General features: G+C 36.1%; 5 protein-coding genes across 9 annotated transcripts; 2 read left to right on the plus strand and 3 right to left on the minus strand.

The window, feature by feature from the left end:
* Positions 1 to 866: 866 nt before the first annotated feature.
* On the minus strand, positions 867 to 2,303 carry hdm (hold'em). Its single transcript, XM_066406445.1, has one exon. The coding sequence runs from the start codon at positions 2,301 to 2,303 to the stop codon at positions 882 to 884; it is 1,422 nt and encodes a 473-aa protein (XP_066262542.1). The 3' UTR covers positions 867 to 881.
* Positions 2,304 to 2,602: 299 nt separating this feature from the next.
* Positions 2,603 to 5,824, minus strand: Noc3 (Nucleolar complex protein 3). Its single transcript, XM_066406910.1, has 10 exons — positions 5,691 to 5,824; positions 5,206 to 5,477; positions 4,455 to 5,154; positions 4,196 to 4,396; positions 3,947 to 4,135; positions 3,707 to 3,888; positions 3,490 to 3,654; positions 3,240 to 3,425; positions 2,916 to 3,185; positions 2,603 to 2,861 (listed from the first exon to the last, which is right to left on the minus strand). The coding sequence occupies exons 1-10, from the start codon at positions 5,697 to 5,699 to the stop codon at positions 2,660 to 2,662; spliced, it is 2,376 nt and encodes a 791-aa protein (XP_066263007.1). The 5' UTR covers positions 5,700 to 5,824; the 3' UTR covers positions 2,603 to 2,659.
* Positions 5,825 to 7,189: 1,365 nt separating this feature from the next.
* On the plus strand, positions 7,190 to 12,499 carry LOC136420138 (microtubule-associated protein Jupiter-like). Its single transcript, XM_066406935.1, has 2 exons — positions 7,190 to 7,404; positions 9,169 to 12,499. The coding sequence occupies exon 2, from the start codon at positions 9,173 to 9,175 to the stop codon at positions 9,767 to 9,769; it is 597 nt and encodes a 198-aa protein (XP_066263032.1). The 5' UTR covers positions 7,190 to 7,404; positions 9,169 to 9,172; the 3' UTR covers positions 9,770 to 12,499.
* A 676-nt stretch (positions 12,500 to 13,175) lies between these two features.
* LOC136420116 (uncharacterized) lies at positions 13,176 to 21,451 on the plus strand. 4 transcript variants are annotated; one of them, XM_066406900.1, is made up of 14 exons: positions 13,262 to 13,827; positions 15,500 to 15,647; positions 15,703 to 15,832; positions 15,889 to 16,064; positions 16,115 to 16,480; positions 16,538 to 16,692; positions 16,956 to 17,068; positions 17,120 to 17,272; positions 17,329 to 17,424; positions 17,722 to 17,891; positions 18,142 to 18,442; positions 18,691 to 19,001; positions 19,321 to 19,648; positions 21,263 to 21,451. In XM_066406900.1, exons 1-14 carry the CDS (start codon positions 13,532 to 13,534, stop codon positions 21,286 to 21,288), a joined length of 2,769 nt encoding a protein of 922 aa, XP_066262997.1. In that variant the 5' UTR covers positions 13,262 to 13,531; the 3' UTR covers positions 21,289 to 21,451. The 4 variants fall into 4 exon arrangements, with proteins under 4 accessions (XP_066262998.1, XP_066262996.1, XP_066262995.1 ...); XM_066406899.1 differs by lacking the exon at positions 21,263 to 21,451 and having other exon boundaries at positions 13,177 to 13,827; positions 17,725 to 17,891; positions 19,321 to 20,806; XM_066406898.1 differs by lacking the exon at positions 21,263 to 21,451 and having other exon boundaries at positions 13,178 to 13,827; positions 19,321 to 20,804.
* A 266-nt stretch (positions 21,452 to 21,717) lies between these two features.
* Hexo1 (Hexosaminidase 1) lies at positions 21,718 to 24,821 on the minus strand. 2 transcript variants are annotated; one of them, XM_066406915.1, is made up of 9 exons: positions 24,676 to 24,821; positions 24,400 to 24,462; positions 24,047 to 24,343; positions 23,779 to 23,900; positions 23,530 to 23,723; positions 22,960 to 23,156; positions 22,541 to 22,910; positions 22,152 to 22,437; positions 21,718 to 22,093 (listed from the first exon to the last, which is right to left on the minus strand). In XM_066406915.1, exons 2-9 carry the CDS (start codon positions 24,459 to 24,461, stop codon positions 21,807 to 21,809), a joined length of 1,815 nt encoding a protein of 604 aa, XP_066263012.1. In that variant the 5' UTR covers position 24,462; positions 24,676 to 24,821; the 3' UTR covers positions 21,718 to 21,806. The 2 variants fall into 2 exon arrangements, with proteins under 2 accessions (XP_066263012.1, XP_066263013.1); XM_066406916.1 differs by having other exon boundaries at positions 24,672 to 24,821.
* Positions 24,822 to 25,269: the final 448 nt, after the last annotated feature.

Genomic DNA, 25,269 nt, shown 5'->3' on the forward strand with positions numbered 1-25,269 from the left:
GGACCCAGTAGAATAGTTTTTTATATTCTGAAAGTTTAAGATTTATTAATTATACAGATGTGAGTGGTTTTTAAAGAAGTACAATAATGTTTTTAATAACAAATGCATTCATCTGTAAAAATGTTAGATTTTCATCCAATCAAGTCAATTGACAGCCAACTAAAGTGTTCCTGACATTAATAAAAACCTGCTTTTTATCATGATAAAATCCCATTTTTATCAGGCAAATGACCAGTTTGTTTATACCGGTAACCTGAATCTAACACAAAGATAATACCAAATACATAGTTTCAAATTCCCTCGAAGAATGTCCCATTCAAAATCAGTTTAGATCGACCTGATATGAGATCCAGAAAAAATAAATCAAAGGTTTAGGTAATTTAGAGACGTCTACAAATTCTGTGAACGTTAGTAGCCCATACATTGATTATTAATGAATAAGATTTTATAATCTACATGTCTGCAGTGAAGAAGGGCTTTAGATGAAATTTTCCCATCCTCTATTCCTCAAATTAACTGAGAGAGGCTATGACGTAACAATATGTATGGCCAATTACTCTCAAGTAGAATACAATAACGATGGATAGAATCAGTACAATTTTGTATTTTCGAAGACGTGCCAAGAGGACAAAAATTGTGCAAACGGTCACTTGTATCTAGCCCGGAAATTGGCCTACACCTAAGAAATGAAAATTATGTTGTTACTTAATAAATTATTTGTTCAGAGTAACTAATAAAGTAGTTTTATGTCGATATTTGTCCAGCCTGAATATAATTCGGTCTCAAATTTTGCCTCTTTATCGTTATTTCCTTAAGCAACAGTACTCAACATCTGCAAAAAATCCTTGATACATTGATAGACAAAATTTATTCAACATAGTCTAGTAAACCGGTAGCTTCCTAGAAACTTCCACAGGATTTGCTCGCTCCACATGTAAAACTGAAACAATGGGAGTCTGGCTAAGGGCGAAAATAACAGCCACATGAACCTTGCACTGCTCCAGCAAGTACAACCATTTTAAGTTACACTTCTCTTCCTCAGACATGGAGGCAAACTGTTTAGGTGAACATTTCAAAACCTCCTCTGCTGTCGGCCCGCCTAATTTGCACTTCTTCAAAGTTCCCGTATGGTCAGACAGGGAGATGTTAACATTGAAAGCAAGCTCTTGTTCTGCCAGATCGTTATCAAAAACAGCCCGGCAATCCGGGTTCTCGCACGTAACTTGGTTGATGAGAACCTTGCAGTAACCACATTTGACCACGTAAGGGCGAATAAGGCCATCCAAATCCAGCTGAGTCACAAAGGCAAAGAGTACCACTGTGAATGAGGAGTTCCCGGTTTGCTTGTTTGTCAGACACCTGTTGATGCGATGGTGTAATTGATTGACAGTAACAACTTCGTCTACTGCTATGCTGCCTGCAGGCAGAGAAGCCACAAATTGCTCAACAATGTCGAACGTTTCAATTGGAGCTACTTGCGCATATTCATACAACTCCTTTGTTTCTTTGCTCATTGCGGGGTTTTCAGTGACTATAGTGCGGCCCGATGTTTGCCCTATATAGGCTTTGTGAAACTCCGACCACTCTATCTTCAAATCTGCCAGAAACAAGATAGTTGTTCTAGGCTTCCATGCTTCAGATCGCGTGATTATGTCTGGTTCCCATATGCTTATCTTGAAACTTGGAGCAGAGTAATCAAAAACCTCAACATCCCGAACCTGTATGGTCTGGTTGTTCTTTGTGTTGACAGTTCTAATGGAGTTTAACCCTCTGACTGCCCCAAGTACATCAGCATACTTAATACTTTGACCTCTAGTGAGGATATCATGTAGAGGTACAAACATTGCAGTGGGTTTGGTGGAGATATGCAGCAGCTCTTTAAATCTCTGCGTTCCATCAGAATGAGACACAATAGCAGATCTCTCGTTTAGAGACAGTTTGTAAGGAGACGTTACCATAGGACGAAAATACTCACTTTTATCTTCCAACTTTCGAACAATAATCTGAGGATTGACGATTTCAACCACACTTCCAGTGCGGAATTTATCGTTGGCTTCCAATATTTGCTCGGCGCTGCCCCAGTAACTAACATTAATGTAATGCTGCATCGAGTCCCTGATGGTAAAGTTCCAAACGGCCTTTGTAATGGGACCGCTTTCAGAGGTCTGCGAGACAAATATATTGGGGCGCTGCTTGCCTATTATGATACCTATCACGATCACATTTGTTAGATTTGTGTTCAAGTTCTTTAAGTCCACTCTTTGAAGGGCTACACGGTTGTAATTTGATTTTATTTTATCCATTTTTGGCGAGTTTTACTACGGAAAAGAGGAGTAGATTTTTTGAAAACAAAATAGTAATTGCTGACTTTCAATTGTTTCTCCCGATATTGTTTTGTTGGAGCGTTTTTCGACTTTCATTACTATAAACCAATGAAATTTGACAATTTTTCAATCTTTTGACGATTAGTTTATTTAACCAATAAGGATTTACCAAAGTCGGTGGCGGCAAAATTTAAACTAAATTATCCACTAATTTCTTCTTTTTCTAAATTAAAACGCCTTTTTAAAACCACGTCATATCTTAAAGACACACGTATACGTTTTTAATAATCTTTATTAATACAAAAATATCAACCTTCGAATAATAACAATCGAAACTAATTGATTTTAAGTGATATCCAGAAAGGACCAGGACTTTTCATAACTTTCAAAAAATCGCGGCATTCTTTCTCAAATGCCAAATCGGCGAAATTCCTCTTCTTGGACCGAGCTTTCGGGTTGGTGCTTTTCAAAACCGGCACTGGAGGATTGAAAGCCATTTGGGACATATCAAAATCCGCATAAAGCTGCTCCACTGTCCTGAAAAATCTTATTAACAAAAACAACAATTCAAACAATTCAAAAAAGACATACAGCTTTCCATATTCCAGAGGCAAACTACCGTCTCCAGTAGCGGGCACCCCACTTGCAATGTTTCTGGAAATTTTCCTTACAACTGGATGATAGTGCCTGGACAATAAAACTGTTTCAAAAAGGGCAGAATTTGAGGCATTGGCGTATTCGGGATCTTCGATTTCCGGCTGAAATTTCCCTTCACCACCCGAACTATCCAGGTCCAGTAATATGTCTATAGAGCGATTCAGTTGCATTAAAGTTTTGATCAACCCTAAACATCCTAAGGAGCTGCAAATCTTTTATAAAGAAAAAAGTCGGAATTCCGATGATTTGACAAAATACCCGTTGTGTAAGAGCTGCAAACTAAAAGTCGCAAGCTTCTTCACAAAGTTAATGGTCCTTTTATTGGTAATCTTTTTCCTTCTTTTGATGAGGGCATCAATTAATGTTTTCAAGACAATGATGGAGTTTTTATGGGTTTTACCCGAATGTGTTGTTAAAAGGTCTCGGTACAAATTAACGTAAAACCTGCAATGTGAACAAATTGTTTGGTTTCGAAGGAGAAGCCCTATAATTCATACTCATCTCTTACCTTGTTGGGTCAATGTTGATGGCTTCTCCTTGCCCACTCAACATAATGAAAATTGTCTGTATACAGTGCAATTGCTCCCTATATCCCAACCAATCTTGTTTCAGTAAATGACTTAGAACATTTACTATATCCACATAGTATTCTAAATTTATACAGTGTGCAAATCTAAAAAACAAGACTTATAATTTTTAGAAGTGTTTAAGTAATAGAAATATACTTAGTCAGCCCCTCTAAACATACACTTAACATTTTCCTATTTTCTGAGTTCTTCAAAATGCGAAAGTAGATATTGAAAATTATTTTCATAATTTCTGTTTGGTTTTGTTGCTTGACTATTCGACTTTCTTCCGCCCTCGTCTCTAACATTTCCTTTTCTAGTTCTTGCAGCTTCTTTTTCCTCTATTTCCCCACAAATTCAATTCAAACAATATCACAAAACTCACAGAAATAAACTCACCTTTCTCTCCCTTTTAGATAATTGCAAAAGCCTGCCTTTCTTAGCTTGCAGTTTCTTATTTTTAACATCCTGTTCCTTTTCAGCATCTAAATTGACATCTTTTAAATTCAAAACCAGCAAAACCTCCAACATTTCAGGGTTCACATTTTGTGCATGTGTTTTTAGATAACTGTTTATAAGCCGTAAAATCTGAAATAATTAAATCATCTCTCTCTGATGGATCCTAATTAACAAATCAATTAAACCCACCTTTAAGGTGATTTCCTCCTTTTTATCTTCCCGAAATACATTACAAACAAAGCCTTTAACTAAATCCCGGACGTTTTTTCGGGGATTATTCAAAAATGGAACTACCACTTGGGCAATGTTTTGGGCGTAGTTGAAATATGGATGGGCAGATAAAAGCTCTGCCATTGCTTGGATGGATAATTCAGATAATTTTACTTCTTCCTATGGTTACAAGCAAATTAAGAGCTATTGCAACATTGTCAAGAAAAACCTACCTCACCTCAGAAATTTTCCTAGAATCCCCTTTCTTTTTAACCAACCAAAAGCAGTATTTCTCCAGCTTTTGTAGGAACTTCTTGTAGTACAGCAGCAAATTTTCTTCATATTTTTGAAGCTTTAAGGTATCTTTCTTCAGCTTTACACCATCAAGATTAATACTCTTTATTTCAAAGTCAGGAAGTATGTCTTTAAAAACCTCCAACAAAGACATTATGACTAACTTCCGTACTGTGAAGAACACTTCTGGAGTTTCATCATCCATTAGGTTAAGTAATGTTCTGAGGTTTGTTACTTTTTCTTCAGGATTTTCTAGTAGTCCTGAGCTTAATGTTCCTATATGGATTTTTTTCTGCCTTAATGTTTCATTTCTAGTGGCTAAAAGCTGGGTAACCGAAATAGGTTTTGAGAGATCTATGTCAGTTTCATGAAGACTGAAGTCTCCTTCCTCACTATCTTCTTCTTCTTCATCAACATTTTGTGGAGTTTCAAATACTGTTCCTTTTTTAATTGGTTCACTGTCTTCTACAATTTCTTCAACAATTTCCTGATGCACCAACCCCTTTTGGGTTTTAACTGGTAGTAAAGCCCTGATCCTTTTGACACTGGTGTCCTCAATTTGATTCTCATATTCATTCTCTAAAGTTTCATCATTATCATGCTTCTTCTTTTTTGGTTTAGCCAATGATATGGCTTGCTGGCGACTGAATTTCAATTGTTTTCTCTTATGGCCCCTTTTCCACATAAATACTTACCCAGAATACTTTACTTTATTTAAAATCCCATAACTTCTATTGGTAATGGCTTGTTTTAGAAAATCAAGATCTTCTTCTTCAACCATTTGAAGCATATCTTCCCCATGATCACTTTCTTCTTCTGAGGCATCACATTGTTGAGGTGCCTTTTTTGCAACTTTGTTGTGAACTTGTGGTTTTCTTATTTTTTTAAGACCTTTTTTGATGACTCCCTGTTTAATCAACTTATTCTTTTTTTGATTGTTGCGCTTTGCTTTTGATACTTTTGCTTTCTAAAAGATGAAAGGAGAGATATGAACCATACTGCCTTTGATTGTTCATAATTACAATTAAAATTTCAAAGAAATATTTGCTAGCAAAAAACAAATTAGAGTCATTTGCCCTATGAGATGGATGTAGGTAAAATGCCTTTATTATGATATAAGAACTCCAAAATGGACTTTAAACTGCTGAACTCGTAAAGTTCGGGATTTGTGCAAACTTACCACTGACATTTTTACACTTGTTGCACCTTCTTTTGTAATGGATGAATTATTGTTTTATTTAGGTTTAATTAAAAATAATAAAAATTCCGGAATACTCAAAAATATCATGGAGAACCAAAAAGTTTGGTTATGTTATAGTTCAAAATTGCACATGTTATATGATGTGTTTTTACTTGACAACCATTGCCTGTACAATTGTAACCATGCATCAATGTTGCCAGGTAACAGAGCAGGATATGCGTGCTAGATGAATAAATTTATTCTACCTTACAAGAGTTTAGCAATAATCCTAAATGATTTTATTTCGAATGTTATGAGTTGGTGATCTTTACCGTGAATTTATTAATATAAATTAAGTAAAACATCAAGACATACAGGCGTATATATTTAGTTTTAAAACATATTTTACGTTTACGTTTTATCTTTACTATGTTTGTTAAAAAAACAAAAAATTTAAAGTTACGTAAATAATCATCCAACATGATTAAACTGCCGTTAACCTTCACTTAACTATAATAAATCTCCAAAGAAGACCAAAGTAACCCACCATAATGATTTTTCATTTTACAATTCCTCGCGTCCAAAGCCGCCCCGCAAGTTCGAAGTATCCCCGTTTACGGTATCAGAACCCAGTGTTCTCATACTCTCTCTAAATCCCAAATAAGCGACACAATGATTTTACAAACCCTGCCCACACCGCCATAAGTCAGGAAAAAATGTATCATTATTTCGTCGTCGAGACAAGGCCGGTTCCGAGTAGTTTCCCCAAATAAGGAGAAATCTCATGTAGGATGAAATTGCGGATTAATCACAAGGATTTTTACCAAAAAAGAACGTCGTTCTGTTTTGCATATACGGCGTTGTTAATGAGAGAGATTGCGTTTCGTTTAATGCTCTACTGCATAGTTCGCGATCTATATAGGAATTGCACGTTGCATTTTGTCTTTATATAGCAGGACCGATGTGTGAATACTATTAAACTTCCTGTACATGCATTTGGAATGGGCGATTTTATTAGTGATCAATCTTCTAGAGACTCTAGAAGATGAAAATCATATGAAGTGCAATATTTCTTATATTCAACTTCAAGCTGTAAACTTGCTGAAATGTCTGAAGAATATAAAAACCAATCCTTCACCATTTTGTCAATAAAAATAGCAAACTTCAGATATCTACTAAATAATAAATGAATAACGGTCTGCTAACATCGTTTTCTTGGCATTTTAATGAACTCATCAGCCTTTTTATTAATTGTTTATATGTGCCTGTACATTTAATAACGCTTTTAAACTCGCAATTAATCATCCTTCTAGTACTTCTTACACGGCACATCATATATTACAATAAGTGCAGCAAAATGATAATCAGACACATGAGTAATGAATACCAATTATTATTCACAAAAGTGCATATTTCCTAGGTTCGTCTCGCCTTCTGCCCTCAGTACCTTCTTACATACTATTCCTTTTCGTAGTTTATATAGTCTTGTATAATGCAGGTTTCGTGTTTCAATTCTTCAATGCAGTGGGTTGGTTTTCAATACCGATAGTTGATTTATCTCTCGGCTTGGGGCGCAGACTGGGCTTGTCTGATCTTCGTCTTCAGTTTCCTGCGGTGCGCGGTCAATTCAGGTGCATATTCTCCAGTCATTCGCCTTTGGCTTTATTACTGAGACAAGTCTGGTCGGCACCAGGGTTAATATCGTTTTACAAACGTAAGTGAATTTTATTATTTTAGTTATTCTGTTAGTCCATTAGCGTGTACTTTATTTTAAAACAATGATTATAGATAACATTGCGCGTATGTCTGTGATCAAGATCTTTGGTAAAAATGGTGAAGGCATTTTTTGGAAAAAATAATTCTTTTTAAAAATACATATTTTTTGAAAATTACCTATTCATTTTTTCATATTTTTCAAAACGCGACATTCTCAAAACATTTTTTTTCTTTTAAAGTATTCTCATGAAGGTACCTCGTTTTAAAAATAACTTTCCAATTGCATGAGATATTTCTTTAATGCTTATTCTTATCAGCACATGCATTTCCTGGTAACGATAACACATTCCACTCATCAATCGCGTACACCACATAAATGTTTAACTTTTTTCCAAGAAATAACAAAGTCTTTTATTGTCTTCTCTGCTTGCATCCTTAACGAGCCTCGTTCCTTAGATAAGCAAATAATTCTTTTTAACTACAAAACATAATTCATTGACCTCTATGTCCAGTAATTTAAATTCATTAGGCAAAGTATCCTGAATTAAAACAATAGTTTCTGGATTTATGCAGTGTATTATATTGCAGAAATTTAAATGTTGAATCGTCATCCTGTTTATCGATTTTCATACCAGATATGGAGGCCTATCGGAAAATGTCTGTTGATTTTGCATAGAGTCTATTAACCTATGGTCATATAAATGTATTCGTTATTTTATCATTTAACACGTGCGCAAATTGATTGCTTCAAAGAGTCCGTAGACTTACAGTGAGAATTTGCTTTTAAGCAAATGCTCAACGATTGTACATGTAGATGGAAAATTCCGATAGCTAAGCACTTGGTGCCGTTATTTTCTCATTATTTATTCATTTATATACAAGAAGTGACAAGTAAAACTATCTTAAAACTTCCTGCATCTTAAACGAACCATTAGGCCTTAATTGTCGCTGCCAGGTTATCAAAAATCTAGAAAAAAACCTGGTAATGAAAAACGAAAATACTGAAATCACTCAAATATATTTTATGTTAATATTATTTTTAATTGTGCAATTAATGAGAAAACATTTACATTTAATTTCCCTGCAAGAAAATTTACTTTGGTTAATAGCAAATTAACTATGCTAGAACCAAGCAGATTTTTTCACACGCCAAAGTGTCAAAAATTTGGTCTCTAACTCAAGAACAAACGCATTTTACTATTTATCACGCAAATGAGTCTCCAATGATTTACGCTTTGAATATCCAAATATATCCCAGAATTTACGATTCCCATAAATTCCGATTTTATTGTCTGGTAAAAGCAAGTGCACTTGAGTAAAAGCGTTTTCAAGTTGAACAGAACATTCGGTATTTAACACACTTTATCTCCAATGAAGCGGATAGAGGATTAATCTGATACCTTCCAGCATCAAGTGCTGTTTAATAATAAATCTGTGTTAAATATTTGAAAAATGATATGTCATTATAGAAATGGTCTGGTTATGTGCATAGAAGAAATTTAGAAATTGGGACTACTGGTCAGATTTTAATTGATGGGCTATTATTAGTAGTTAATAGGAAGGCTGTGAGCAAACGGACTTGATTATGCAAATTTTATGCGAGATGTGTACCCAATAACTGAATAATTAAGGTTAAAAACCTGGCACCTAATAAAACAAACCTTCGAAAGCCTAAAAAAAAATGCACTCCTTCAATCCGAGCGAGCATTACTCCATTAAAATCCTGGGACAACAACATACCTAAATTATTATTGTTCTGCAGAAAAATGGCAAACGTCTTTATCGGCTTCCCTGAGCACCGCAACAGCAGCCGCGTGTTGAAGCCCCCAGGGGGAGAAACCTCCAACATCTTCAGCAGCGAAATTATCCCAGATGTCATTCCTCAAAAACTCAAAGAGGGCAAGAATCGCGGCAGCAGCATTCAAGATATCCTGCGTTCTGAAACGGTCACCACCTCCTCAATTAGCGCTCTTTCCGAAGAAAAAATCTCTACCACCACCACTGTGAACGGGTCTAACACCATGACCATCATTCAGGAGAGTATCGAAAATGAAGTGTCCAGGCCTGGAGCAATTCATTCAATCCCAGATGTAGCCGCTGAGGTCACGTGCAAGGTGGAACAGATGAAGATCGAGGAGAAATCCTCGAAAATGGAGGCGACAGAGATGGATTCTGAGGGAAATACTAAAATTGTGGCCAATGAGAGTAACTCCGAAACTTCAGTGGAACAGAGCTCTAATGTGAAAAAGGGATCTTCAATTGGAGAGATTTTGAGCCAGGAGAGTATTGAAGAGAAGAAGAAAGTTAAAGGGCTGCCCTCCCCAAGGGTGCCCCCAGGTGGGTTCTCATCCGGTTTGTGGTAAACGAGACAGTTAATTTTAATTTTTTATTGCTGATTATTTATGGGTTTCATGACGCAATGTATTGCATTTATTCATAGGAAAGGCGTTATATACAGGGTTATTTATGCTATACGGCGCGGAATATTGTGGCTAAAGTACGAGGCTTTCAAAAAGTTTCACTTTTGGGCTATATGGGGATCTATTATGGCTACTTTTTAAAATTATTTTCATATTATACAGGGTGTCCCAAAAGCCCTAAAAGTATCAAAGTTGTGTTTTTTTAATGGAACTCTCTGTATATTATTGCATGTGTGGATTCTCTGATCAAAATAAGTATCTGTTTTAATAAGGTTTACTATACCTAAAACTTAAGGTTTTTTAAATAATTTGAATTTTATCAAAATTTGACCTAATTTTCATGTTTCAAACGCTTAAGAAGTATTTAAGTTATGCAAGTGTAATTTACAATGTGGTGTAACAATAGATCATATTTTATATCCCAATCATGATAAACTTGCCATTTTATACAGGATGTGCAAAAATTAAAACTAATCAAATAAGAACTTTAAGTGGCTATAACTTGATTAATTTAAATACAACGCTATATTTTTTAACTTACCAGAATATGTAATTTTTAATTACCTATCAAATGATATTAGGGTGTTCATAGCTAAGTTTTCGCGTTTTTACAGAATACGCTAAATAATTGTTCTTTGCGCATTTGGTGTTATTTAGTTCAAAGTTCTAAATCACATATCAACTATAACATAAAACAGAAAAAAAAAATTTATAATAGATGTTCGAAATGTCTACCGTCCATTTCTAGGCACTTACAAATTCTTTTTTTAAAACCACTACTAACTTTGGAAAGCATTTGCGGAGTAACAGTTTCAAACGCGTCTCTTATACATGTTTTCATATCCTGTGAAGTTGTCGGAGGCGTATTGTAGACAATTCCTTTTATGTATCCCCACAAAAAGAAATCAAGTGGAGTTAAGTCCGGGGATCTGGGGGGCCAATTTTGATATCCATTTCTTCCAATCCACCTTTTTTTAAAGTTGGCATTTAAAAATTGCCGAACCTCGCGATGATAATGAGGCGGAGCTCCATCCAATTGAAGCCACATGGTGGTTCTAATGGTTAAAGGGACTTTTTCTAATAATACTGGAAATTGGTGTAAAAGGAAATTTAGAAATATCACACCATTTAAAGGTCCTTCAAAAAAATACGGTCCAATTAAATATGAGCCCAGTATTCCACCCCACACATTAACGGACCATCTATTCTGATTTCTCATGACTCTGTATTCATGAGGATTCGAATCAGAATAGTAATGAAAGTTGTGTCTATTTACAAGACCATTGTTATGGAAAGTACACTAGTCATCACTAAATAGAACTTCATCGAAAAAGTTTTCATTTTCTGCCACTTTATCTATTTTTTTTAACTATGTTTTTTAAGAATTCTTGAAACACTTGCTTGACTAATGTTCGTAACTTCGGATATCAAATTTTGACTAATATTGGGATTTTCGATAACTGAACCAACTACCATAAAAACATTTTCGTTATCTTCAGTGACAGACTTCCTTGTAATGGGTTTCTTGTAATTGACACTTCCTGTCTCTTGAAACTGGTGCAATAATCTTTCAAAAATGGCTGGCTTAGGATGTTTTCTTTCTGGAAACCTTTAAGCATAAACTCGAGAAGCCAATAAACAATTCTTATGACATTCTCCAAGAATAAAAATCATGTCAATACGCTCTTCTTTTGGGTAAATCTTCATTTTGACTATGTAACACCACAACAATATTTCAAATAACAAACGATCTAAGCGTCCAAAATTACGAAAAATAATATCATTCTAGCAAAAACGAAAAACAAACTACGCAGACTAAACTGACAGATTAAATAAATTATCTGACATTTTGAAATATCATAGGCAACTAGATACTAGAACTAGCATACATTGGAATTTCGAACTAAATAACACCAAATGCGCAAAGAACAATTATTTAGCGTATTCTGTAAAAACGCGAAAACTTAGCTATGAACACCCTAATATCATTTGATAGGTAATTAAAAATTACATATTCTGGTAAGTTAAAAAATATAGCGTTGTATTTAAATTAATCAAGTTATAGCCACTTAAAGTTCTTATTTGATTAGTTTTAATTTTTGCACATCCTGTATAAAATGGCAAGTTTATCATGATTGGGATATAAAATATGATCTATTGTTACACCACATTGTAAATTACACTTGCATAACTTAAATACTTCTTAAGCGTTTGAAACATGAAAATTAGGTCAAATTTTGATAAAATTCAAATTATTTAAAAAACCTTAAGTTTTAGGTATAGTAAACCTTATTAAAACAGATACTTATTTTGATCAGAGAATCCACACATGCAATAATATACAGAGAGTTCCATTAAAAAAACACAACTTTGATACTTTTAGGGCTTTTGGGACACCCTGTATAATATGAAAATAATTTTAAAAAGTAGCCATAATAGATCCCCATATAGCCCAAAAGTGAAACTTTTTGAAAGCCTCGTACTTTAGCCACAATATTCCGCGCCGTATAGCGTGAATAACCCTGTATATACAATTTATTGTGAGGATATTTCATAGTTCTTTATAGCTTATGATAATCATAAGGAAATTTATATTAGGTGCGACTAATTATTATATAGTAAGACATTGTCCTATATACTACTTAAACTTTTAAATAAAAATTATTGAGATCTGCTATGTAAAACTTGTTAATTCATCTCCCCAAACATGCATTAAATCGCTCTGCGCTTGAAAAGTAAAAACTTCATTTAAATAATTCATATTTGGCTTTACTCCTACTATCAACAGGGACTAGTTACCATTAGAATGTCTTTGTTGGGCTTTGTCTTCAAGCCTCCGCATTAGAAGTTTTGTAACTAAGTCTATGTATCGCAGTTCAGGGACTATGAAGGGGGCGGGACAATGATACATGCAGGCGTCGCTCATGGATGATAGTTGGGGTTGGGCAATATAATAAAATGGTTTCTGCACTGTTAAACGTAGAGTATGATTATTGGTTCATAAATTGAGTATTTATCTGTTAGCTATCAAGAGGAGATTTTAAGGAAAGAAACTTTTTTTGAAATGGAGGTTATTTTCTTGATGTTTTGGTGGATCATATTTCATGCTTCGCTTGTTATAGGATGGTAGGATACTGTTAAAAAAATCGGTCCAAATACTCGTGCTTCCCTCTATCGGTGGAGACGTAAGCTTGACTTTAGCGTGCAGCACCAAACAAGATGATTCCTAATTTCCCTAATTGAGTGTGTTGTCATCCTTCTTCACTAGTACTTAAAAAAAAGAGACACAAACGCATTGATTAATGCGCTACATTCTCAAAAATACTTAACTCAACCAATGACATTCTTCAGACAGACGACATCCTTCCATATGCTTTCATAAAAAATTTTCAACTTTCGGTTTCATTTCCATTCTCCATAATCAATTTTGCCTGTTCTAGTCATAGAATTTTATTATCGGGTTGTTGTACAGTTTCGATCCGTTTTTGCAGTGGCGATTGATGAAAAAGGATTTCTAAAAATTTCCTAAAGCCTCATGAATATTGTGCCCCCTCAGCAGCTACCACCATTAGAACCTGCAGGCCAGGAAGCCAAATCAGTTGTTTGCAAACATACATTGATTTCCTCGAGTTTGGCGGCATTTATCTCTTATAACTGCGAACATGTGATTAAATCTATCTCCTCAATTTGTTGAAGACCAGTGCAATGGGGACTTCAAGTGCGGACACAGAGTTCTCTTCCTTGCAATTTGAGAAGACTTTGACTAACTTAAAGGACTCTCAAGAAAGCATCAATCAATGTTGCCAATGGTGTCTCAACAATAGACAGCATTATAAGAAAATTGTTACTGCCTGGTTGAATGTCATTAAACGAGTGAAAATTGAACAAAGACTGGTCTTGTTCTATTTGGCTAATGATGTAGTGCAGTATTCGAAGAGGAGGAATTATGAGTATGTCGATACATGGGGAACTGCCATACAAAAGGCAACCACTATGGTTAGGTAAGATAGTAGTTTAAGTAGTAAGAATGTGAAGTGCTTCATAGGCCAATGTTTAAATACATACAGCTTTACTCTAATGGTTTAGGAAATAACAATAATAAACCATGGCAATTGGATCATTCTCTACATCATAGCTATTTTTGATTTTCAAACGTAACTTCTCTACAACAGAAGGAAAATTGGTATCTCTCAAGAGTCAACAAATCAATCTTCAAATAATCCATTGAGTCACTGACTGTGAAATTCACTGAGATATATGAACAATATATGAGTTGTTTGGGTCACTCAGGCTAAGGTTATGTGCTCACTTTTCTATACTCCCTTTGGGCATTTATAATGGTCTAGATACATTTATTGAAATTTGTTCATGTGCAAAAGTGACAGTTATTTGTCTTAATTTTGGCCTTGTGGATTGCCTCAGTATGTTGCTAATAGTTGTTTTTACAAGCTGTTTTAAAATTATTGGAATAGAATTTTCAGTTACTTCTTTCATTAAATCTGTGAATTTTTTTGAACTTGCCTCCAGTGTTCTCTGTTGAGTAACAATTAATTGATTTCCTGTTGTTTTTAAATTTGTTATTTAGATTTTCAATGGTTGTGTTTTTGTTCTGAAATAAGTTCCAGATATTGTTTGTCCATCTATAAGACATTTCTTATTGACCTCTTTGCTTCGACCTTTTTATTGTTTTGCCAACCTTTATAGTTATTGTTGAGTATGAAGTTTTTGAAAGCACAGTCAACATATAATCCAATCCGCTACATGTAACAAAATTGTAAACCTGCTTTAATAATCTTGGCCTCGTTTGTTTCATTTTATTTACCTATTTTATTTACTACCAATACTTGATACAACTTTCTCCTAGCTCCTACCTTCCTAGATTCCATTTGAGGCTCCACTGACACAGGGTTCTCTGTTCTAATTATCTCTATATATTAGAACACCATGCTGTAAGATGCCCCACTAATCTTCTGCTGAATTTTCATTGATCAAGATATTACTATAAGGCGGACAATTGTGTAGTCTATCAATAAAAGTTCCATCTTCAAAAGCAATGTCAAACACTTCTTGAAACGTTATGCCACCAAAATTATATATTGGTTAAGAAAACAAATCATAACCAAGGTAACGTCTAACGTGCCCACATAAGAGAAACAATGTTTAAACTAAAATTCTCGCCAAAATGTCCAGAAACCGCTCCTTAAAGTGGCGTTTTACAAATATAATGCCGAGCGGTGTTCGTGAAACACATAGAAGGTATAAAAATGTATAGAAGGTAAAAATATGTGAACTTTCCATATATCATGGGTTCTGTATATGCTATGCGTTGTGTAAAGAATTATAAAACCAATAAGCCAAATTTCTTAGTTGTGTTTTATGTTATTCAGCATTTTAATGCAGTTTAATGGTTTTAAATATTTTTAAATGTATAAGTGACATTTTGAAATGATAATTTTACCATTTACAGCTTTACTTGTGCTGTTACCATTGATTTCACCTCTGGTAATTGTTGTGTTAGTTGACTGTGATGAGCTCACAAAAATCATAAACCACTTATGTCAAATATTCCATAACTGTCAGCAAGACCAAAACCAAGATTAAAACTAAAAAACGCAACATCAAAACTTTTTTTTGTTCATCATTATGTTAAAATAATTTTCTCCACTGCTTTAGGGATGAAAAAGTCAAACACAAAATTCTCAGAATTTTCAAAATTTGGGAGCAACGAGCAGTTTACGGCGACGAGTTCATTGCCGATTTGTGCGGACTTATTAATATTCAACCTACCGGCCCCAAAAACGATGAACCTCATGAATTTCAGGTTAATTTTCAAGATAAGCCTATAATTTTTTTTATTACATCCATCTCAATTTCAGACTACTTACATAATAAACAAAATAAAGAACTGTGCCAATTTGGAGAAAGATACTGACACCAAGTTGAAGTCGTTAAAAGAGCACAATCCAAAAATTCAAATTTCTGAAGCTTTGGTCAATTCCCTTAAAGGTACCTATTTACCATATTAAAAATAAAAATCAATATTTAAATATTTTTACACCTAGATCGTGCCCATGTAGATGACGTCGAAAAAGAACTGGATGTTTATGTAGACCACATGGAGAGTTACATAAACGCCCTGAAATTGGAAATTAAAAATCGCATAGCGTTAATCTCAGCTTTAAGGCAAGCAGAAACTCAGCTCGAATCTGATAGAAAAGATGTCAAAACTGTGGCTCATGTAGGTGTTCATTTGCACTTCATTAAAAAAATTTATATTTGACATTTTAGGCGTATAAAACTTTCGGCCAACGAGTTAGAACTGTGCAAAAGAAGCTGGAGGAACGAATGCCCACGTTACCAAGCCCAGTGCCCTCTCCTGATATTAACGCCCCCTCTCCAAGTCCCGAGGAGGACTTGGAGTTGCCAGAAGACGACTCTGCAAAAACTAATAATGCTGATAAGTCTCTGGAGGTGGTTTATTCGAATCCGGGCTTTTACGTTCCTCCCCCTACTGCAAATTCGATTGCAAGTCAATCATTCAATTCGAGTTTCAATAATTCGACTTTAAGCAGTTCGATGGCGGATACAAGCACCAGTTTTTTGTCTAATGGCTTCACTAGCTTTTTGGGTCAAAATATGTCTTTTGATATCTCAGTAAGTAGTTTTATGTCTTTTTGGGTGTTTTACTAAATTTTTGGGATATTTTTTTAGAATATTAGCACCACTGGTCTGTTCTCAAATTCCAATAGTAACATGTCAACAGGAACTGTCACTCAGACAACTACTAGTTATTCTTCGGTGCCGAAGCCTGTGGCGCCACCTTCGACACCAGTGATGCCGCCCATAGTCGATTTGACAAATGACGCGTAAGTAGATTTTTTGGAAGTATTGAGAAAAATGAAATAAATGGCTGCATTCAAATGAACTAAATTTTCAATAATTTCCTGCATGTCTGTCTATACGTACGAGATTCATTCAATAGCGAATGTATGAGTGTAGACTGTGGCTTAAATCACCCTTGAACGACCTTAAATTTAATACGATTTTTCCAAAAATGGGGTTATATCTTTAAAAAAAAGTTTAAGTGAGATTTTTGTTTTCCAATTTCCATTATCACAGTCATTTTCAGTGAAGTCCATGCCCCTTATAACCCGTTGTTACCCCCGCCCGTGCCCCCTTTTACAAAAAATAACGATTTCGGATTCAATAACTCTATGGATATAAGCACAGGGAACAATTATGGTAAGACTAAAATTGTTTTAACTTAAAGTCTCTAATTGTCGTATTTCAAAGATCCAAATTTTCAAAATAACGTCTCCGGATACAATCCCGAAATTAGTCTGTCGGAGAGCAATTACGAATCTTGGGACCGTGCGGAAAATCCCGCATGGAACGAAATTAAAGGCACTGATACTCCGGAAAGCCCTCCCACGTTCGAAAAAGCAGGTAAAAGTTTTTTGTGTTGTTGGTTTAGCTTTGTGGTTTTATGCAAAATGGGGTAGGATATGGAGATCCAGTGGAGTACCACGACTCACTTGCACCAAGCAGTGGTGCTGTAGATGTAGACCAAAGAGTGATCCCGGGGATGGGAGATATAGGTAAAGTCCGTTCACGATGATTTCGGATCGACTCTATTTATGGAATTTTCACGTATTGTTCCCCTGTATACTATGACTACTAACCACGCAGGTGGTACTGACGGATTCACGTGTTTCTGTTTTTAGAAAAACATCGAATTACGTGTAAAATTTTTCTTTTAATAATGCACCGCTGGAATTAGCTGTCTATACTATACAGGGAAATTTCCGTGAATAAGGTCAATTCAAAACCATCGTAAACGGACTTTAATTTTTAAACTAATTTAAAAATATTTCGTGATTTGAAATGGGTTTTAGAAGATTCTCAAGGCAGTTTGGGAGGCAAAGATGTGGATCATCGGAACTTGATAAGTCTGACAGGTTCACCGGAAACTCCGGTTAACGGACAGCCAAAGGCTTTACCGGCCAGAGGAAATTTGAAGACAATTACCACTGAAGAATCTCTATGGAAAGAGGCCTTAGATCAAGTATGTGTTCGCTTTTTCCTATAGTTTCTATGCAAATTTATGGCTTAAAAAATATAGGATTGGCGTTTTTTGGGATTTCTTGGCTAATGTTATTGTGGCTTTAAAGTCAAATTTTTGCTATAAATACATATTTCTTTTGACTTTGTAAAGTATGCATTTTATCACTATTGATATGCGCCTATTTAAATGTATGAATGAATACTAAACTAATAAGAACTGCTAATATAATATTTTAATTAAAATGTTTCAGGATTATCGCAAATTACCCCCTCTTCCACCAAGCGATCCCCCGTCTTCGATCCCAGTGGTCAAGGACCAAGACTACCGTCTCCCTTTCAATATGGCCGCTCCTCCGCCACCGCCGCCACCACCAATTCATCAGGAAAAAGCACCGACGAAGAGAAAACCGCCCCCACCGCCTCCGTTACCAGCACCAAGATCTGCAGGCGATCCGCGATTGCGGTATCTCACTCAAAGTCCCAGAAAGGGCGATTTTATTGGGGGGGATGTGGATATGGACTTGAGTGATGATTTGGAAATTATATTGGGGGGTAATGATGTTTTTCTACTCTTATATTTAACTAGGTGGGCATTTTAGCAACTACTTATGAAAATTAAAATTTTTCGCAACGTTTCATAACCAATTGCAAAAAGCAGTGACCAATGTCTCATAGGTCAAACCTCGCTGACTAATAAGAACTAAGCTGTTGAAGCTTATTTCTCTTTTGAATCGCTATAACTACATATACATATACGTTAAATCCTGAGAATTTCATAATTTTTTGTCTCGTTTCTTAAGGTGGGGCTCTAGAGCCTCCGCCCCCACTTCCCGACTTACTGGACGATGTAGATGCTAATCAATTCCTCGACGAAATCTCCACTGATTTTAACGAATTCAGCAATTTATCGGCCGAATTTGCTTCGAGGGAGAACGGTGAAAACGTGCCAGACGGCGACAGTTCAAACTCTAATCAAGACCCGAACACATGGAGCCCTCTTCGCCCTCCTCCAATGGCTTTCGGCATGGGCGGCCCTGGGGGAATGGGAAACCCTCCTCCGTTTCCTCCGAGCATGCCTCCACCCGGTGGGTTTATGATGAATGCAATCCGAGTAAGTGCAGATTTGGGGCTAAATGAGACGAATTTCTTAGTGGTTTAAAATATAAAATTGAAAATTACCTAAAAATGTTTGTATCAAACACGAAGTAAACGCAGTCATTTTGATCTGTTTTTAGGGGACCATCATAACTTTTTAAATGTATATTCCCAACAGATTCCTCTAATCAAAACTTTTAATATATCCTAATTTTGAGGATGTTCAACTTTGAAATCATATTAAAAACTGATTAGTGTACTTGATTCGGCCAGAAGTTTATTTCAAAGTACTGAATTTCCTCTGAAAAAATAGCATTTTTTCCCATATTTCTCAGATGGGAAACCCAGGGCAAAACCTTCTAACAACCGCACCGCTGCCACCCCCTCACACACCCAACCGCAATTGGGATGAGGACGAGGACGAAAATCCCTATTTGAACGACGATGACGAAGATCTAGGGTTCAATAACCAAATGAATCGGATAGCGATGAATAATTTCAGAGGCGGTTTCGACCATAATATCAGTAAAGGCGGCAATTTACCTCTTGGTGCCTTTAGAGGAAGGGGCAGGGGCTGGAGCGGCAGTCAGCGGACGGATCGCGGAAGGGGACGAGGATTGAACAGGGGTGGGAGGGGGATGAAGAGTCTGTTCCGGCCGAGAGGTAAATTTAGGGGGAGATTCAGTCGGGGTGGGTTTTAGTTGAGAAGAGCACCTGAAATATGAGCAAAATTGAAGGTACAGAATTAATCATGAAATAATCAATAAGTGCAAATACTAACTGCTATTTGCACCGACATATGTTAATTCTTCTTCCCTGAGTTTTAATCAAAGCTCTATAACTTGGCGCTAAGATCCAGTAATTATGATTAAAAAATAAAAATAGCGCGAAACAATGGTTAATTGAATTCAGCATCAGCAGTTCGGTAATTAGTCAAATCAGTGGTTTATTATGCGACTTTCAGTTAAGGCCTAACACACGTTTTCGCATGATATGCCTAGAAGATTTTCTTGGCTAATTCACTATACGAATTCAAAACAGATTAAGTTTCTAGGCAATTCCAAACCTCTTTCCAGCTGTCTGAATTCAAAATGTGATTGAACAGAGAAACTTATAATTTTTCATATTCAAAATCTATTCATCACATAGCATTTTGTTTCATATCACTCATGACCTCTCCAAGGAGTAGCACAATTTTTTCAATTTCTACATGAAAATATATTTCCCAGTTTTTATTTTAGCAATTTGATGTTTAAAATACCAAGTTTAAAGTCGATAAGTAAGAAAGTTTGCTTATTTACTTTTCGAGAGTATGAGAAATCCGTAAAATGTACATAAAAATCGGGTTTTGTCAGATAAGTTTTATCTGCATCAGATGGTAGTATATGACATTATGGCTATTAGGTGAAGTAATACCATGGTAAGTAAGTTTATCAGGAGCATAATATCCATGGAATAAAGCTTGAGAATTGAAGGATCTGTTAAACTCCTTGTTCTTGTCCTCTTTCTCCTGCTAAACTTAACGGAACTTCAGTTATTTTCCCCCTTAATGAAGTTTTTTTTTTTATTAAATATTTAGTTGAGTTAGACGTGTAATGTTTAGTGACATAATTTCTATTGGAAGAACCGCAAGTTTATTTTTTGTTCCCACATACGTTCATCAGCACGCAGTAACTGTTTTTTTTTTGTTAAAAGTGTTTGGATTGAGGAATAAATTTGCGGGTTCAAATACTATATTAATGTGGTATGTAATTTATAATAATCATGCTAAGCAAAGCCTGTGTTTTAATTTTCTTAAAAAATGACGAAGGACACTGTTTAAACAATTTATGGAAAGTTAATTCTCGTTTTTTTCAAAATTGTTTATGGTTGACAGGTTAGACCTAAAACTTCTAATATTAATTGTACATTTTTATTCATTTTTCGCCAAAGAATCTTTTAACATCTTTTAAACCTCAATTTGATTTCAAAAAATAAATGCTCGATTCAGTTGTCCTTTCTCGAATGTTGACGTTCTGGTGGATGCCAGTTTTTTCCCCCGCCATAACCTTGAGGTAGGCAACCAGGTATACATAAACCGTATTCAAGGTTGCTCGCATCGGAGCTTTCGCCAGCAAGCGATGCTCGCGACAGGGTCGTATTTAGAACGTTATAAATTACCATATGATGCGACAGGACCGTATTTTCGTATATTTAGATTTTTCAATGTTTTTATTTTGGATATTAATGTCATATTGATAAATACAAGTTGTAAGTGTAATTAAGTGTATATTTTAGGTTTTTATCGAGGCCGAGGAAGGTGACCAAGGACTGCTGATGAGTGAGATCGGGAACAAATCCTGGTTAGTACCTAAAAGAATTCGAAGGCTGTACAAATTAGGCGTAAGAAAATAGGACTTCATAGTGAGCAAACGTATTTTTCCTACGACCTTCACAGAAAATATTACTTTCCTCCTTCGTGTGAGGGAAGAAAACAGCACTTTGGCGCCGTATGCATCAGAAATAGGTACAGAAATACAACATAATACCTGCTTTTTTTTTATTAAACAGAACATTGGTCGTAGAGAAAATTAGATGCATACCTCTGGAGGAAAGTGCTTTTTACTTCCTCGAATATTCAGCTGCTTCGCGTCGCCTGAAATTATTGGCGGGGGTAAAAATAGCACTTTTCTCCCTCGATATGCAAATAATTATTCTTCAAGGTTTTCAGTAAGTGAAAAACTCGATTTTGATTTGTGATCATACATATATTTTTTAAATTTGTTTATAGCACGATTTAATTAAAACTCAATAGGGATTTTTAATCGCATTTCATTGCCCTTTATACTCTATTATCGACATTGAATTTCCCCCCGATAGGGCAATTTTCCTCGTACTGCAAGCACCACTCAGGTTCCAAGGCATCGGCATTTACACCCAGCTTCACTAGTCGTTCTCTGTGGATTAAAAACCGGCTTTCAGCCGCTCTCCAGGAAGTCTCAGGTTCACTCCAGAGCACTTCAGCCATTGCAGAGGCCCTGGGCCACAGCCTGCTGTCCAGAGATGTGGAATCTGCTTGTTCAGTCCAGAAAGTCGCTTCTGCACCTAAAACTTGTTTTCGTTTGTCTCCTAAAATAATTTGTGATAAGAAAGTAAAAATAATCAACCAGGAGCTTCATTTCCTTACCTGTAATCTTTTTGGGCTTGTTTTCATAGACTTTTTGCCAGCCAATGTAGGGGGAGCACCAGTTGTTTCCATCGGTGACCCAGCCGGCAAAGCCGCAATCCAAGTAAAGGGCGTCGTAGTTGCTCAAAATCACTTGATAACCGTTTTGTATTAAATTTTTTACTTGCTCATCAGTGCCTAAAGTCCAAATTTGCACTATATATTTGTCTTTGGGAAGGGAATTGATGAGGTACTCTTTGTGGGTCAGGTGGCTGGTCCACATTATTACGGGAATTTTTTTTCCAGCCTAAAAGAGAATACATTAAAGTACTAATAAATCTATACAGAATTATAAAAATTATCTTCTTAGCAAAATTAGCTGAAACTGTGAATTTATGATTTCCACATGCCTTCTTGTAAACTTTTTCCAGAGCTTGGTTTTGGAAATAATCCCACAATTTGATAAAATCCGCCTCTGTACGCCCCCACCCTTTCTTGCCCATCCAATCAACGATCGACTGAGTGCTGTTCCAGCAATTAAAGTTGACTTCATCCCCGCCCATGTGGAAAATGTCGGGTTGAAACTGGTCGAACATGTCGTTGTAAATATCTTCGAGGGCGTCGTATAGTTCCGGCTTGGTGACGTCGAACTGACCGCAAGGCGGCTCCACACAGTATTTTTGCCAGGGTTGCCAGTTGAAGCAGGTAACCAGCCCGGTGTTTTGCCACCCTTCTCCCACGTGGGCGGGGGCGTCGAATTCCGGCAACACCCTTACCCCTCTTTAAAAAAGATAAATACATTCTGAAGCATAGGGAGGAAAAACTTTACCGTTGTTTTGCGTATTTAATAATCTCTAAAATATCCTCATGGGTGTACACTTTATCCGGACTATAGGCACCGTAATTTGACAATTCGGGTCTGGATTTTGATACATAGGGGAAGCTGTGGGAGTCGGTGATGTGCCAGTGGAAGGTATTCAATTTGGATGCTCCCATGGCGTTTATGGTAGTTTTAATGGCATCCACCTATAGTTTCATTATTATCAGTATTAACCTTGTGAGGGCGAGGTTGCAGTCTGAATAAGACCGGCCCTAATTCTTATAAGAGGCGAAAAAAATCTCGTAGTAGGCGGAACCCCGTAAACGTAAGACGTTGATTAATTTACTATTTACTATTTACCATCAAAGGTCTGATTGATAGATGAATCTATCTACGACATGCCTCCTGGAGTTTAACGCCTACTTGAAATTTTTTTGAGTCGCAATTTCTAGCTCCATTTAAGGTTTGTAACTTCAAATGGATATACAGTGTGTCCCAAATTTTTATTTTATTCGAAAAAATTCAGATTTAATTTGCTTCCAATTTGAGATACACCGTGCTTAATCACTTTTTCATTACACTAATAAAATTTCTTGAGGTGTCCAACAGCACCCCCCTGTAAGGGTAGGCCGGTCTGTCGGTTACAAGAACATCCCTTGCAATTTGCAGCTCTTCCCTCAAATTATCGAAAATAATCAACTGGTTCAGGGTTTCCAAACCGTGACGCGCTCCAAAGAAGGTGGAGGCTACTATTAGAGCCTGCACTCTACCATCTGGAATTTTGTCGTAGCTATAAAACTTCCAGGATTTGAAGTCAAGCAAAATTACCCGTAGTTTCGCCAATTTTTAGCATGTAACTTTCGTCCAGATCCAGAGATAGCGCGTTCTTAGTTTGGTCTTTTATATCCAGAGTGACCACCAAAGATTTACCCCCTTTAGGCGAGGAATTTCTATAAGAAATTATGCTGCTTAATGCTCAAATATTCTGGCTGATCGTTTGGTTTGGTCACGGGTTATACCCAACCAAACCAACAGTCGTTCGATAGGAGGAAATTTTATTTGAAAGTTTAAAGCTTGAAATCGAAAAGCTGTTTACCGAGGAATGAGTTTCTCAATCTGCCCCCTAAAGATCTTTGCAGCCCCTGCAACCAAATCAGAAATGGTGCTTTCCGATTGAGCTCCAAGTACATCAATGCTATGAACGTTTATGGTACTCAACACGTTCCCAACTGAGACCTCCCCAGTGGGTTTGGGCCATATTGCTCCAACATCAGAGCAAAATATCCTACAAGCGGATAAACTCAAGGCAGTATTCTGAGTTAGATTATTATTTGCTCGTTTTTGGCAATGGCCTTGCACGCATTCATATCGCCATGGAGATTTCAGTGCATTACTAAAATGAGGAGGGTCAAAAAGGTCGATAACCTGATGGTTTTTGGTGGTAATTACCTGGTTTGAAGAACCAGTTGCAGACAAAGGAATGTCAGTGCCGAACCAAATAAGCGGTTCATCCTGAAATGCACCTTTGCTTAAATTGAATAAATATACCTTTGGATTATTCAAAAGAATTCAGTGCTTTACTGAAAATCTTGAGAATTATTCGGGAACTTTCGCATAATCTCTGGGTGATAAAACTTATAAAAGATCTATAACATAGCGATAACATTAGCGAAAATTTTTGTTGCAAATGGTACCCATGAATTAATGTAATGTGAAAGTACTTACTCACTGAATGTCACGACGTTGTGGTAGCACCTTCAGCTTGAAATAGATTCAAATACTAAAGAATTGTACCGATGTAAGTGGGTAGGTCCCGCTCAAATCACAGAACCGGATTTTAATACTGGAAGTTGTTGATTGTTGTAGGTTCATCATTCTATAAATCAAATTTTAGTGCAACTTACATTTTTAAATTTTTGATTGTTAGAAATACTCAGAATTTACACGATGGAATTTCTATACAGAAAGCAAAGTAGACATACAAGGTGTAACATATCATCATAGAGATATTTAAGGGAGCGATAGTACTCTGCGAAATAATAAAAAAATGCTAATAGACCCATGGTCAAAAACGCAACATTTTCGATATATATGAACGAACATATTAGGAAAAAACTTAAAAATAACATTTTTTCATCATCATCCATATTTATATGATCTTTTTTTTCTTAAAGCCATCCACAGACTCACCTTAATTTTTGACATATTATGAAACACCCAGTATAAATCAATATATGTTTCTGCGCTCCATTGCATCTGATATCAGGACCTCAAAGTTCGTACCTTTTAACAACAAAAGGATTAACCTTATGTTACAAA

Source organism: Euwallacea similis, chromosome 3 (assembly GCF_039881205.1).
Source record: "Euwallacea similis isolate ESF13 chromosome 3, ESF131.1, whole genome shotgun sequence".
Classification (NCBI taxonomy): Eukaryota; Metazoa; Arthropoda; class Insecta; order Coleoptera; family Curculionidae; genus Euwallacea; species Euwallacea similis.